The sequence below is a fragment of the Nelusetta ayraudi genome, unplaced genomic scaffold (assembly GCF_046127955.1).
Source record: "Nelusetta ayraudi isolate G7.1 ecotype Tasmania unplaced genomic scaffold, CSIRO-AGI_Nayr_v1 ptg000034l, whole genome shotgun sequence".
Taxonomy (NCBI): Eukaryota; Metazoa; Chordata; class Actinopteri; order Tetraodontiformes; family Monacanthidae; genus Nelusetta; species Nelusetta ayraudi.
In genome coordinates, this window is record NW_027466084.1 from 4,065,001 (window position 1) to 4,079,893 (window position 14,893).

The 14,893-nt window shown below is 43.2% G+C and overlaps 2 protein-coding genes and 1 non-coding gene across 3 annotated transcripts in view; all 3 read right to left on the minus strand.

The window, feature by feature from the left end:
* Positions 1–2,991, minus strand: part of spc24 (SPC24 component of NDC80 kinetochore complex) — a 3,415-nt gene extending 424 nt beyond the window's left edge. The window contains exons 1-5 of the mRNA XM_076032563.1: positions 2,858–2,991; positions 2,236–2,418; positions 1,399–1,543; positions 1,186–1,290; positions 55–131 (exon numbers count right to left, since the gene is read on the minus strand). Of these exons, the coding sequence (XP_075888678.1) occupies positions 55–131; positions 1,186–1,290; positions 1,399–1,543; positions 2,236–2,401 (493 nt within the window). The 5' untranslated portion in view covers positions 2,402–2,418; positions 2,858–2,991. The remainder of the gene's footprint in view (positions 1–54; positions 132–1,185; positions 1,291–1,398; positions 1,544–2,235; positions 2,419–2,857) is intronic.
* Positions 2,992–3,660: 669 nt separating this feature from the next.
* On the minus strand, positions 3,661–11,427 carry kri1 (KRI1 homolog). The gene is made up of 18 exons (XM_076032565.1): positions 11,236–11,427; positions 10,982–11,058; positions 10,790–10,892; positions 10,582–10,678; positions 9,237–9,288; positions 9,109–9,158; positions 8,882–9,008; positions 8,734–8,811; positions 8,502–8,611; positions 8,166–8,394; positions 7,821–7,991; positions 6,805–6,883; positions 6,131–6,252; positions 5,849–6,008; positions 5,629–5,759; positions 4,657–4,721; positions 4,464–4,559; positions 3,661–4,371 (listed from the first exon to the last, which is right to left on the minus strand). The coding sequence occupies exons 1-18, from the start codon at positions 11,318–11,320 to the stop codon at positions 3,882–3,884; spliced, it is 2,322 nt and encodes a 773-aa protein (XP_075888680.1). The 5' UTR covers positions 11,321–11,427; the 3' UTR covers positions 3,661–3,881.
* On the minus strand, positions 4,816–4,913 carry LOC142892543 (Z30 small nucleolar RNA). The gene has a single exon (XR_012927450.1). It is a non-coding gene; the product is annotated as a Z30 small nucleolar RNA (small nucleolar RNA).
* Positions 11,428–14,893: the final 3,466 nt, after the last annotated feature.

Genomic DNA, 14,893 nt, shown 5'->3' on the forward strand with positions numbered 1-14,893 from the left:
GGGGGGGACCATGAAGGGAGAGAGAGAGAGAGCAAATATTTTATAAAGCCGTACCTCCTTTCAAGATGTTGGGTTGTGTGTCATATTCCCACTTGATCTTAGTTATGAGGTAGTAAACCTGGGACACATACCTGTTGAAAAAAAAAAAAAAAGGTGAGGAGGTTAAAGATGTATTTCATACATGTATTTTCACTTCTTAAAATGTTTTGTTTGACTGGCAGCAAACCACTGTGGATGAATGAGTTCTCTTCACATTAACTCTGGAATATCTCATGATCGAGTCCCTCTAGATCAGCATTACCCTCTCCTCCACCACCACAGTAAGGAATCACATAACACAAACCTCTCATTGAGTGAAACTCCTGTCAGTCTTCCGGCGTAACATTTGTAAAATTCAGAATATTATTACAGATCATCTCACCAAAATTGCATTGTTGTTGTTTTTTTGTGTGTTTTTATGGGCAGCTAGATCTTATCTATATTATTCATGGTCGTTGTGGTTGTGATTGTTGATGTCACGGTCTTGATTGTCTTAAATGCCCCTTGTATGTTGAACTGCACTACAAATTTCCCCTTGAGGGTCAATAAAGAATAAAGAACTGAACTCAACTGAAAAATTCATTCATTCATTCATCTTGTATCCCCGCTTATTCCTATTCAGGGTCACGGGGGTCTGCTGGAGCCTCTCCCAGCTGTCTTAGGGCGAAGGCAGGGTGACACCCTGGACAAGTCGCCAGTTCATCTCAGGGCCACATAGAGACAGACAACCATTCACACTCACATGCACACCTACGGACAATTTAGAGTGTTCAATTGACCTCACATGCATGTTTTTGGAGTGTGTGAGGAAGCCCGGAGAACCCGGAGAGAACCCACGCAGACACAGGGAGAACATGCGAACTCCACACAGCTTAGAGTTGGGTTGTGGCTGAAAGCAGCGATGGTCCTCGCCGTCCTTGGAGTTACGACAGCAGGATATTTATGTTTTTGATTCAGACTGGAGGACAGTGGGCTTCGCTGCTACCACCTGAAAGGATGTCAATTAATTTAATTTAATTCAATTAATCTCCCTGGTAATAAATTAGGTCAACCATTTTTTTTGTTGTTGATTTCAAACACACCACACACTGATTTCTGTTCCGTCCTTTGGGTTTGCAGTTTCACTCAGAAACCCGGGAGCCTTACACTGCCGAGGGGATGATCTCCGTGGTGTCCTCGTCCACCTCATCCTGAAGAGTCTGGAGGTCCTGCTCGGCGTTCCTCAGCGTCTCCAGTTCTCGCTGCAGGAATCTGAGACGGCATTAAGGGTGCCGACGCAGGAAAGCGGAGCCACATCAGAACGCTTACGTAAAACACATGCACTTATTTAAGTCGCAGCAGATGCGGCTAAAAGGATACTGCAGCTCTGAGTCCGTCATTTGGCTTTTGGCCATGCACTGCCTCAAATGTTCCTCCACGTCCTCCAGCTCACTCTGCCGTTGCTTCTTCTGCTCCTCCATGTCCAGCAGTCTCTGGCCTGCGCTCTCTTCAGCCTGGGCCACATCTGAGGATGCACAGCAGTTGAGACATGACCAGTAATCTATTACTAAGTAATCCACCACTGTAATTAACCTACTTTTTTTTTTTTTTTTTTTTAAAGTAACAGAGTAATGTAATTGGATTACTCTGGTAAAACTGTTAATTATATCATAATTACTTTATCAAGCAACGATTCCACTACTTTTCTGAAATATTTTGCAAGCTAAAAATGTCTTATTATCCACAAACTGTTTGAAATTTTGAAAAACAACAGAAAACAATGACGCATGCAACGTCATTGGTATGCAATGAAGCACCAAAACAAGCTTGCTGGTGGCAAAAGAAAACACAGCGAGTTCATTTGTAGCTGGAAATACAAACATTACTTTTAGTTCATCTCGTCTAAATCAGAGAATATTGTGGTTCGCTGTACGTTATGTGCAGGAAACAAGGCGTTCTCAACTGTCACTTTATCTTTTTTTTTAAACTAAAGTAATTGGTCATTGATTACTTATGAAACAAATTAGTGAAAGAAGTAATTAGATTATTTTTTTAAGGAGTAATCAGTAGTTGGATTACTTTTTATGAAGTAATCCTAACAACACTGGCCATGACAAAGGAGTGAGTTTGTAAAAATAAAATAAATAAATAAATAAATAAACTATCATTTCCACTCCAATAATCACTGTGCAGTTGACTTTTGTGTTGGTTACCAACCTTTCAAAATCTCCGTTAGGAACTTTTTTGTCTCCTTGTGTTTATCAAACAGAGCCTGCTGTTCTTGGGCGACGTGTCTCAGTCTGTCATTCTGGCTGCTGTTGATGAAGCACATCAGCGTCTCTCCAGCCTCCTCCAGGTCCTGGAACTTGTCAGCTTGAGACATTGTGTTGACTGCAGTACCTGCACGAGGTTGAGGGGTGATGGTGGAGCAAGTATAGTAGTACTTCACTAAGTGGGTGAAACACTAGTCTAAAACAGTCTGAACAGTGCCGACGTTTCAATCTCGCGTTAGAAATGATGAGGAGCAAGAATCGTAAAAACTCAATGGACGTCACGTCACACGCCACGATGTGAGAACAAATTAATATTGATAACGGCCGGGCGCTACTTTCACAACAAGGGCGCTTCCGCTGACACCCCGGTGGCTAAATACTGTGCGTTACCGTCGCTGTTGGGAGTTAGCTAGCTTTGTTTACAACGATCGGTTTAAGCTTCGAACTTTTTAGACCGTGCGCGCCAGGCTAAAAAAGACATAGCGCGTAAGCTCAAATATTGTGTTGGAATTGTGTACCTTATTGTTGTTTCTGAGCAAATTCTTAGGAAATCGAGTAGCCAGTACCTTTTCGAATCCTTCCCGAATTCAAATTCCGGCTCTGAGCCCGCCTCGAGTCAACGCGTCACGTCTGTTTTTGCAACGGAGTTCAGCAAAGACCTGCCCCAACACTTGTTCTTGATTGGCCAATACTCAGGCAACAGTTACCTCTGATTGGCCACTATGGTGTGCCATCCGGCAATCATATTTCTAACCCAATCGGAAGCCAAGTAGGGGGTGGGGTCTTCGTTGAACTCTGTTGGAGAAAAAAAAGAAAAAAAGAAAAAGATCGCCGCTCAACTTCCATCTTCTTCGCCCAATTAAAAGAGTAAAGCGTGTATTCTGCCATCTATCGTACCGGGGTAAAAGAGTCAGACAACATTTTTGGAATAACTGCGTACAGTAGAGCGCATGCTACTCTATAGTGTTTTTTAATGGATGGTTAGATGTATAGATACAACAGGAATGGCTGTATCTGTTGTATCTATATTTCTATCCATCTATTATAGCTTTTTATTTTTCTGATACCATATAATTTAGCCTGAATATATTTGTAGCTCAGGGGTAGGAAGGACAAGATAAGTTTGGACTGCTTCCTACCCCCTTCCGAACATGACAAACATGGTTCTTTCGTTATTTGCTTGGCTTTGTTTTTTATTTTCTGTTTATTTTGTCTTTTTGTCTTTTTTACTGTTTGAAATAAATAAATATGTAGAAATGTTGTTGCTTTTACCATCTTTTAATTAATACAGCCTGTATTGTCTCATTTCCCTTTTTAAAAACACACCTGCGCTATATTTTCATCATTTATGTACAATGACACACAAACCTTGAACCAACTTCCACTTTATTGTCATTGGTTTAAACCTTGCTGGCGTTGATGGCTTACACAGCTACCCAATCATCCAATGGTGATTAAACAGCATTTAAAACAAAATGTAAAAAAAAAAAACTTGACAAATTGTGGCGACCATTTCGCCACTGTAAAAATTCTATATATTTTTTTTGAAAAATCTTTTTTTTTTTCATTTAAAGTTACACATTGCACCAATTAGTTTTTTTTCTGCTTCTCCTCCTTCTTCTGGGCCTTGCGTCTCTCCCGGCCCAGCTGTCTGAAGAACAGTCTCTTGGGGTTCAGACCGTATGCCTTCAGTCTGTTTCTACTGAACTCGCGGCCTCCGATCGTCACCCCTGTGGTGAGGCGTCCGCCGTGAGCCTTGTGCTTCTTCTTGGGCCATTTTGCTGCGGCTGTCCTGTTCAGTTGAGATTTGCCAGCTGTGTGTCTCTCCTCAGCCGCTCTCTCCTCAGCCGCTCTCTCCTTGGGAACAAGGATCTCGTCCTCTTCTGCTGATGCTGCTTCGCCGCCAGCTGCGCTCAGAGCCTGTGCCACAGCCTCTACGCTTGTGTCGGCGATGGAGTCAGCAGCATCATCATCACCATCACTACCATCATCGTCGTCGTCGTCGTTCCTAGCCTTCTTCAGGCGGTCCCTTCCCTTCTTCCCCACCTTGGTCTTTGCCTCCACAGTTTCTTCGCCTTCCCTGTAGATGCAGCAGACGCAGGTGTCACATACGATTAACTCGTCACAGTTGATCAGGTGTCCAGTTTCATTTTGCACACGCTTCATACTCACTCCAAATACACCGAGCTGAGAATTTTCCTCTTCTTCATCCCATTTTGAGACTTGATTTTATAGTTCTTTAAATCAATGTGCTCCTCTTTGTCAGACCTGAGGCAACAAAGAGTGGCGGGACACAGTAAGGCATCGTGAAGCAGAGGAGTTCGGAGAGAGAGAGAGAGAGAGAAGTCCGCGGCCGAGCCCATACCTGAACATGCACGTCTTCTTCAAAGAGCTCCACTGGTTCAGCTCCTTATCGTCCGCTTTTAAGATCTGGGGGGGGGAGGGAGAAAAAAAAAAACAATCGGCTCATTCAAATACGTGCGCTGCACCGCATTCAGAGCTGCTCATCCGTGAGCTGAGTCATCTGCTCAGAGAGAAGATTACATTGACATCAATCCCTGGTCAGAGCTCCCCCTACAGGAGGAGCAATACCAGATCAGTCAGCGTCACTCATCACAGCAGCTCTGGAAACCAGGATCCACTGATCCCCTTCCTGTTTGTTAAAATCACATTGCAAGGCCCCATTTAGGAACATTACCCAAACACAGTCCTGTCGCAGCAGATTTTAATGTATATTTTTATTGAATTATTATTTAGGTTTTTTTTTTATCTGTTGGATTTGTTTTACCTTTGTAAAGTGCCCTTTAGTGTTGAGAAAGGTGCTTATAAATTAAATGTATTATTATTATTATTATTATTATCATCATCATTATTATTACAACTCCATATCTCAGGGAGGTAAGAACGAGGATTCAGGATAGACTTTGTCACCTGCATCAGAAAGTTTACATGGAGATTTACGGTAAACATGACCACGACTGAAATAAGTGTTGAGACAACGGCTCCTAATACTAAGACAGACGGTGGAAGCCGCAAAGTTGCGACAGTGTGAGGCAGAGCAAAGCTCCTGCAGGTCTTTCACCTTGAGATCCATTGAGAACTTGATTCACGTTTTAGACAAAACAAAACAAAAAAAACAAACCTTCATCAGGTTACTAAAGATAACCTGGGCAACAATTGCTTTTGTAAAGGATGGCAGCTTCGTTGCCATAAAGCCAATGTTCGAAATGAGGTCAAAGTGTAGATTAAACCCGACTGTCAAAGGTTTGAAGAGCTCACAAACTGCAGTCGAAAACCGAATAGCTGAAACCGCGTCAACTACGTGCGCGCCGCTCACCTCGTCTGTGGTCAAGCCAAAGTCGTTGGGAAGAACCTGTCTGTAGCGGAACCTGCACGGCTGGTCGTCGATGATGTCCTCATAGTCCAGCTTGTAGTACTCGTCCAGGTACTGCTCAAAGCTCTTCTCCTCTGAACACAAACAGACGGCAGACAGACGTTGAACGCAACGCGTCACTGCGCAGTGGAGGGAAAGAGGAGGCGCTCGCTGCGACACTCACGGGGGTCAAACACTGGCTTGCTTTTGGTGATGACCTCAGCAAAGTGAGACTTTTTCCTCTTTTTCCCCATTTGTGGCATGTCGGCTTTCTTCATCTTCTTCCTCTCCTTTTTACTCTTCTTGGAGGAAGACGGTTGGCTCGGGTCGTAATCGGCGTCCATCTATTTTAATGGAATGAGACTTTGTCAGCTAATTTTATCCCCCCCAAAAAAACCAAAAGGTTTCAAGCAGAGAAAAGGACCTTAAAAAATCCAGCATGCTTTTAGTAAAAGAGTTGACTCACGATAAAGTCTTCATCTTCACAGTGGAGCCCAGATTCATCATATGCGCCTCCATGTTCTTCTCCTCCTTCATCATCATAGTCTTCAGGATTCTCACCCGTCCACGTGTCCCAGTTCCAGTGCTCTGCGGCAAACAACCAGATTGTGAATACTCAATACGGCAATATTCACCGATCTAAATCAACTAGTATTTATAAATCTGAAACAGAAAACATGACAGGCCATCGCATCATTGTCTCATGGTTACTCAGCCTACTGCCTCAAAACCAACACGTTTGCTTCTCTGCGTCATGCAAATGATTTAGCTGAGAGCCCAGGGCGAAGCTGAATAGGTGAGAAAATAATGTGGAAAATATTTGTTACTTGAGTTTGTCGAGGAACTCATTCCAGTCCTGTCAATTTGGCCCAATCGCAATTCAGAACTTGTCCCGAGCCTTCCTTCCAATACACATCTTCAGGCGCCACAAAGAATTTTAATTTCAAAGAGTCAAAGCTACATTTATCGAAGTTGGTCGACCTACATGCAATAATAGCACGCTGTTATTTAAAAAACATTATTTTCATTGAAAACAGCAACGGAAATACCAACAAAAAAAAAAAAAAAGAAAAAAAAAAGAGGTTTGGGGCTCACGCTCCCAACTGAGAACTGGGGTTTGGGAAAAGTCATTGAACTTACCCTCAGCTTCATCCAACTCATCATCAAAGTGAGGCTTCTCCTCTTCGTCTTTTCCATAATATTCATCCCCAAAGAATTTCTGCAAAGTAGAAAAGCATTAAATCAAGCTCTAAACAGCAAACTGTGACAAGCCAGTGTTCTCTGTGGCCACATGGCTGCAGGAGCTTAATGAGCCAAACTAAGAACACCTGGTCTAATTGGACATATGACACAAATGTATGACACCTGTGAACAAGGTGGTTAAATATAAGATATATGAAGACAAAGACATCAACACATGGAAAAGCAAAAACAAATAAAAATAATATTTTCATTTATTTTGAATTAAGTAGTGCAATTCTCTTTTTTGCTATTCGTAAAAAAGAGACCGTGCAGCCTATAGTACATTGACAAGTGACAACTGACACTTTTATATGCAAGGCCAATACAAAACAAAAAGCAATTTGTCACAATGAGCTTTTAACTGGAAAGTGTGTGTGTGTGTGTGTGTGTGTGTGCTCGTCATCCCCTCCTTTTTTCCCCAATATCCAAATGAGAAAAAAAAACTTTCACCTCTCATGTGGTTGGCAATCAGGTAAAAGCTCTTCTTTTTTTTCACGCTAAACAGTAGAACTGTGTGGTCTAACACTGAACTGTAAAAGACTAAATGAACCAAATGTTCTTGTAAACTAAGTTTTAATAATTCAACCTCTTGCAATAAAAAGGAAAGGCTGCAATAACGCGCAATTTCCACTTGAAGTGAACTGGTCACGTGACCTGCGTACGTCACGTCCAGCGACGCGTAAATGCGGAAAAAAAAAAAAAATAGTTATTCCATGAGACTTTTGCGATATACCTGCACCTCCCTCCACATTGATACGTCTGAAGAAGCCCCTCATGAGAGCATAAAAACCTTTTAGCCATACTTTTACTAGGTTTTTCGCAATTCAGGCGTTTCCATGAGCATTTTGTTATCGCGATATTTAGGTTTTGCGCAATTGTCAGGGTCATGGAAAGGCAGCTGCTGCAACACCAACCTGCATGAGCTGATCGTGCTGCTGTGGATTGAACTCTCCCTCCAGGTCGGTCTGGCTGAAGGCCAGCTGCTCGTTGCCCGTCAGCTCCTGAAGCTTCTTCAACTTCTCCATGATCTCGTTGCGCTTCAGATTCTTCAGCTGCTTGAGCTGCTCCCGCTTTTGCTCTTTCTCCTAAAAATGTTGTTGAAACGCAGGGGAGGAGGAAGAGGAGCTGTGAATTCGTTCCCTCAGAATGTAAAGTTGAGACCAACGGTGACAAACCCTTCACTGCAGATGCGCTGCAATGACGAACCTGTCCAGGATTTCGTAGGCAAGTGACTTTTTTGACGGTGAATTCCGACCCACCTTTTGCTTCCGCTCCTTCACCTCCTCTCGTTTGCGTTTCCTGCGCTCGTCTTTGGAGCGGACCGAGGTGGCGATGTTGCGCGGATACGTCTTGACCTGCTGGGAGTCGGGCTCCTCGAAGCGGAAGTTGTAGCTCCTCTCAAAGTCTTCCTGCCGTTCCAAGAAGTTTTCCCCTTCCGATTCGGAGTCGTCCACCTCGTCCTCCACCACCTCGTCGTACGTCGGGATCCTGCGCGGGCCGAAGAACATCCACAGGAACCCCCCCGTCACCACGAAGGACTCGCATGCAGCTAAAAGCTAAAAACAGAATCGACAGCCGTGGAGGAAACGAGGTACCGTTCGTCATCTTGGTCCTCCTCCAGGTAGCCCTTGTTCAAGACGTAGTCCCTCAGAAAACACTCCTTTTCGTCCAGCTCCGGATCATTCCAGTAGTCCCTTAAGTATTTCTGCGGAAATAGAAATTATTCTTCATTCTAAATGTCATTCATAAATTTACAATTTTTTTGATTTAGTTATTATCAAACCGGTTCCATGTGCACAAATCCATATTTTTTGATCAGTAACTCACCATGTCTTTCACCTCCTCTGGCCCCTCCAGCTCCGCCTGGCCTTTCAGCCACTCCACATAGTCTGCCTCTTCTTTATCCTAGGAGCAACATGCAAAAGTTACTCCACAGTCGCAACGCCTGTAGGAGGCGCAACAACCGGCTTCTCACTTTCTCCTCTTGTGTTTTGATCCTCCTCGTGAGCAGCTGGGCCTTTCCAGCACCGCCTTCTCCGCCATCGGCGTCGTCCTCCTCCTCCTCCTCCTCCTCGTCGCTGTCCTGGACGAACTTATGGAAGCTAAAAAAAAAATAAAAATAAAAGAAGACAATGTGGATGTGCACGATTAGCTTTCGAGAAAAAAACATTCCCTGGCACGTTCAGGAAGTGGGAAGTTTACCTTTCCTTCAGTGCTTTCTGCTCCTGAATGTAGCTGGGAGAGGCAGCTCTCTGGAAGAAACAGGGCGCAGATTAATGAGATCGCTGCCACTGAAGGTGGGGACAATGCTACCTGGAAGCTAGAGCTACCTCCATCCTCTTGGCAACCTCCTCATCGTCACTGTCATCCTCTTCATATTTGCTACAAAACAAACAGGTTGTGAATTCAGTCAAGGTCCTTGTGTATTCCTACTAACATATATAAAACATTCTTATAGTTTAATGTTAAAAAATATTCTCAAGCATTATCATTATTACCACAGTCGACACTGTAGGATGAATTTATTAAATAAATTCCAACTAGTCAGAAGGCATATACGACCAAAAGTGTCAAAGCTCAATGTCAGTCAAATATTAGAGCTTCCAGCAACCACACTTCCTCAACTGTAAGTTAATAACAACAAGATTGTGCCAGTCCTTTTATACATAAGTGCAAGTCAGCAGGCACAAAAAAACATACATAGTATAGTGAGCAGGGATGCACTGATACCATGTTTTTTACAGAACCAGTGGAGGACGAGTACTTGCGTTTCGGTACTCACCGATAGCGATACTGCGTACTGAATACTTGATAAGGCTATTGCACATTGTGCAATTACTTCCATTTTTTTCCCTCACAGATGTTCTGTTATTTGAACAACATCCCCAAGCATGTTTTTCTAGAACAGATTTCACTGCTGTACAAACCCACATTTAACAAAATCAACATGTGCACACATATACAACTGCTATCGGTGTCGCAGTCTCAGTACGTACTTTACAAGGAGAGTACTCAACCGGTATTGGTATCTGTGCGTCCCTAACAGTGTTGTTGGGATTACTCCATCACAGTAATCCAACTATTGATTACTAATTACTCCTTTAAAATGAATCTAATTGGAATGGAATGAACTTTATTAAAGTGCAAATTTCGCAATTCCAAATATTGCCGTCTTGTTTCCTGCAATAACGTACAACGGCCCACAATATTCTTGGATTGAGACGACGATGTTTGTATTTCCAGCTATCAAACGCAATCGCTGTTTTCCTCTTTTGCCGCCGCCATGCTTGTTTTGGCTTGCGTCGCATATCAATGACGCTGCATGCACGGCCGCATCTCCACTCTGCGACATTGTTGTTTTTGGTTGTTTTTCGAAATTTCAGAAAAATAAATTTCTAAATTTCTGAAACGTTTGCTTGCAAAAGATTTCGGAAAAGTAATGGAATCGTTACTTGATGAAGTAATTATGACATATCACTATCAGTTTTGCCACACTGATCCCGTTACATTACTCCGTTACTCAAAAAAGTAGTTTAATGTACAGTAGTGGATTACTCAGTAATAGATTACTCGCCAACACTGGGGAATCCCTAATAATAAGTGTGAGAAACACTGGCTGCTGCTGCTGCTGCTGCTGCTGCTGCCATCAGTAGGAGGAGGTTGAGCGTCACTTACCCTCCCCTTTCCAGAATGACTTTACGTTCGTAGTCCTTGAGGTACATGGGCTTCACAGCGGTCTTGGAGGTCGAGGGCTTCTCCTCTCCGTCCACTTCTGAAGGAAGACATTTATAAAAAAAAAATAAATAAAAAAAAAAACGAGGTAAGAAACTGGGCGTTTCCAGTCACTGGGACGGCAACAACCAAACACACTGAACTCTGGCACCTTCTGCGTAGAACGTGGCATCCGTTTGGTAGATTTTAGGGTCCTTCTTCTTCAGCAGAGACAGGGTTCGATAAAAGTCCCTTTCCAAAGAAGGGTCCAGTTCCTGTAAGAGAATGGCAGGGGTCGTTATACACGGCTTCTCCCTGCTGACACAGTGAACAGGAGGAATGAGGGAGCACGCTGCACGCTGACCACTTCACTGTCATCGGAGCTCGACTCGGACGATTCGGACCCGCTGTCATTGGCTCGGTCTCCGTATCGGTCCTTGACTGAACAACGACACAGAACGAAAAACATTACACTCGTGGGGGAAAAAAAAAAAAAATCAAAAACCAAACAAATACAAAAACAACAACAATCGTCATAACAACTTAAAGCCAACAGGTCTCCTCTCCCACGTTGGACTTGGACTTAGCCACAGTTTGCTAGCAGCTAGCGTCACTTACGCCTCTGTAGCTCCTCTTTCTGTCGGTATCTGTCATACTTCTGAGCGAAGCGAGGGTTGATTTTTAGTTGCGAATCGTTCGACATCGTTTCTCGGGAGAGCGGCAGCCTAATATTGTGTTAAACTTCAACACAGGCTACTGAGGGGAACAACACACATTCTTACTGCGTGCGCATGTAAGAAGCTGGCAACGTAATTTCCGGTTAACTGTTAAAAAAAAAAAAAAATGTGTGGGGAAATGTCCCCTAGGGGGAGCCCTAACACAATTTCTTCTGCTTATACCGTTGATCGTTCAGACACCCGCAGTGTCAAATAAAAAATTCTTAGTAAAATTATAGCAAAATACATTCAATAGGTAATAGATGCGTAAAAACTAGAAAATTCTTATGGCATGCAAAGAAGGAAAAAAAGTATATGTATATATTTATACATTTATAAATATATACATATACTTTGAGCGTCACTTTGCATTTGTCCTTTCATTTGGGTCACTACTAAAAAAATCATGTATATGATTTTTTTTTTTTTTTAGTAGTGACCCAAGTGAAAGGACAAATGCAAACAATTTCTTCATAGTTTTTTTTCTTTGTGTGGTTGTTAAAGGGGAATAGAACTTCACAACAATCCACACAATCCTTTTTCTTTGTCTACACTTTAGATGAGTTATAGGCAGTTGGATGGACTTCTTGGGAGTTTGAACATGTTTAAGTATGATCCAATCATAAACATCAATCCAATCAGTCGGCACGTCACATGAAAATGTTATGATTTTTCTCTAATCCCTGTCTAATCCCTGTTACAAGATAGGTAGTTATCTCATACACCCAACCGTTGCAGCTTGGACGACATCCTCAGTGATGAACCCAGGGGCGTGGGGGGTTTCGGGTCTCAGATTATCGTACATCCTCACCTGGGCGGCCCAACCAGGGCCAATCGGTCCCCGATTTGTGTCCGAACAGCGCTACACTGGATCTATACTATACTATATATACTAAACTATGCTATACTATACTGAACAGCCACCTAGAGGCTTTTTCTGCGGCCTCACTGATGGTTCTGGTGGCTATTCTCTGCTGCAACCCTCTGATCTCAAGGAGCTTGAGTGCTCGGTGCAGGGATTGCCCCGGGAAAAATCCCTGCACCTGCCCACCTCCAACGGCTCACACCCGGCCCTCCAGCCACTCTCCAGCCTCTACCAGCTCCAGGTAAAATGTCTATTTTGCTATATAAAATGGGAGGCAATCTAGCCTCATAGCAATATTGATGCTGAGCAGCAAAATCACTTTCATGTTTGTAAAATCCAGCGGACGTAAGGAGGAAATTGGAGGTGTTGGCTAAGGCGGAGCGGAGATGATCATGAGGCTGAGGTGGGTGTGGATCAAACAAAGAGGAATTGGTAACAGAGAAGTAAACAAGAGTTCTGCAAGGTAGCCGGCTTAGAAACGCTGCCACACTGTTTTGGCTGTAAAAAAAAAAAAAAAAAAAATCATTGACTGTCTGTCGTTGTGCACGTCACAGTGACAGTGATGTGGTGTGAGTGTGAGTGGACTGAGCACCAGGGTTGAAATCAAGTCAAATATTATGGTACTTATGGTGAGTAATGCAACAATCTTCCTGTCTGACCGAAGGTCAGTGGTTCAGGGACTGAGCACCTGTTTGTTTGTGTAGAGTCACGTGACCTGCAGCTATACCTTCATGTTTTGGGAAATGGTAGGCCTTGAACTTGGAAAAAAAAAAAAAAGACCAGTCTATACTGTAAAATACAGGCCAACTAGTTGCAGTCTGTAAAAGTATGCCATCGTTCTTGTGTAAAGTGTGATTTTCTTTTCACTTCTATGTTGTAGGACATCGAAGCCTCGGTTCTGGAAGTGTTGATAAATAAAGCTGAGTCACACAATTAACAGAGATCTGTTGTAAGTGGTATACACATAATAATCTTACCTTAGTGGTATGTGAATATAGTGTATCCAGTTACTCAGTTCCACACTGAGTGTAATTTAGTCTAATTGTTTCCTTTGTAGGGCAATGAAAGCAGTACTTAAAATATGAAGAAACACACACGGCTAACAAAATGGAAATGTTGCCTGCTTTTTCATTTTTCTCTGACTCTGAGGCCAAGTGAGGTGGTGCCGTTATAGAGAGATAGAGAGATAGAGAGATAGATGAGAAATTCACATTTACAGCAGCTTGACAAGGGAACTAGTGTAATAAAATAAAAGACATGCAAAGAAGTAAACTATAGTATAACAGAGGTTAAGAGCAAAGTATACAATAAAAAGTGAGACAAAAATAACACAAAAAGAAAACAAAATCTGAAGCTGTTTCATATTGAAGTTTCAGTAACTTCAGCTGCCTTTATTCCAATATCCTGTGAAGGTGACCGCAATCCAACCTGTGTGAGACAACCAACCTCTGCGTTTACATTATTGATTAATGAGGCCGATGGATTCGTAGGGGTGGGATGGGCAGAAGGGGGCTTTTGGGGATTTTGTGTAGTCTACGCGAACCCAAAATGCACTGTGTGGCAGCAACAGGATGAATGAGTCGACAGTGATCCAGGCTGACAGGCGGCAGAGTAGTCAAAGTGTCAAATATTCGAATGGTCCCCCCAGAGGAGCTCCTGCCGCCGCCAAAATACTTTGTTTACTTGCACCGATTAAACCCATGTTTGTTTTTTTTACAGATCCCATGATATATTTTTTTCCTCCTGTGAGGTGGCTCACCAAAACACGCCATCCATCTGCTGCTGCTCCGGGCTCCTCTGTCACATTTTAGAACCCACTGTGGCCCCACCAGCCAACGAGTCGGCCCACCCCATTAACAGCGCGTAATGAAAATTAAGAAGGAATTTATGAAAGGCATTTCTGTCATAGCAGACTGTCCACACGTGAAGCTGCCAACCTGAACTTGCAGTCACCCCAACACAAAGCAGCCAAGAGATTGGACCATTCAGCGGTCCAGTTACAAACACTGAGGGGAAAATCTCTCTGAATTAAGACTGAAAGAGTACGTCCACGTCACGTATTCACAGCAATGCTTCTTCTTTCCTCTCTGCGATCCCACAAGTTTGATCGTTTCTCGGAAACGCTCCATATTTTTCTGGGGGGGGGGGGGTTTGGCCCACAGTGACGGCTGAACTTTCTAGGAAAGCGGTTGTTTTTCCAAGGAGCAGTTACAAAGGCTGAGCCAACCCCCTGCCTTGAAAAAGTGTGTGTGTGTGTGTGTGTGTGTGTGTGTGTGTGTGGGAGGTGGGGTGTGCTGGGGGGGGGGGGGTTCAAAAAAATCCTTCTCCGCGTTTTCTGCCATGTCTGCATACCATAGCTGAGGGATGTAAACAGTGGAGCTGTAGATGTCTTCCATCTGCCAAGCTGCCTGGAGAAGCTTTTCAGCCACAAATGGATGAAAAAGTGACTGTAAATGGAGGGAATTGTAATATTATTATTATTATTATCATATCAGTTCTTTAAGCAGAGAACTTCCTCAAAAGGAAATTTCGTTATGTGCACATAATGACAAATAAACGCATTTTAGCCTTGAACCTTGAACCTCACACTCTTTCCAATCTTGATACGCTTTTACAATCCTGCTCCAAGTCATCGGACAATGATTAAAAAAAAAACGCACAAAAAATGAACCTTCTACCGACTCAACCAGTGCAG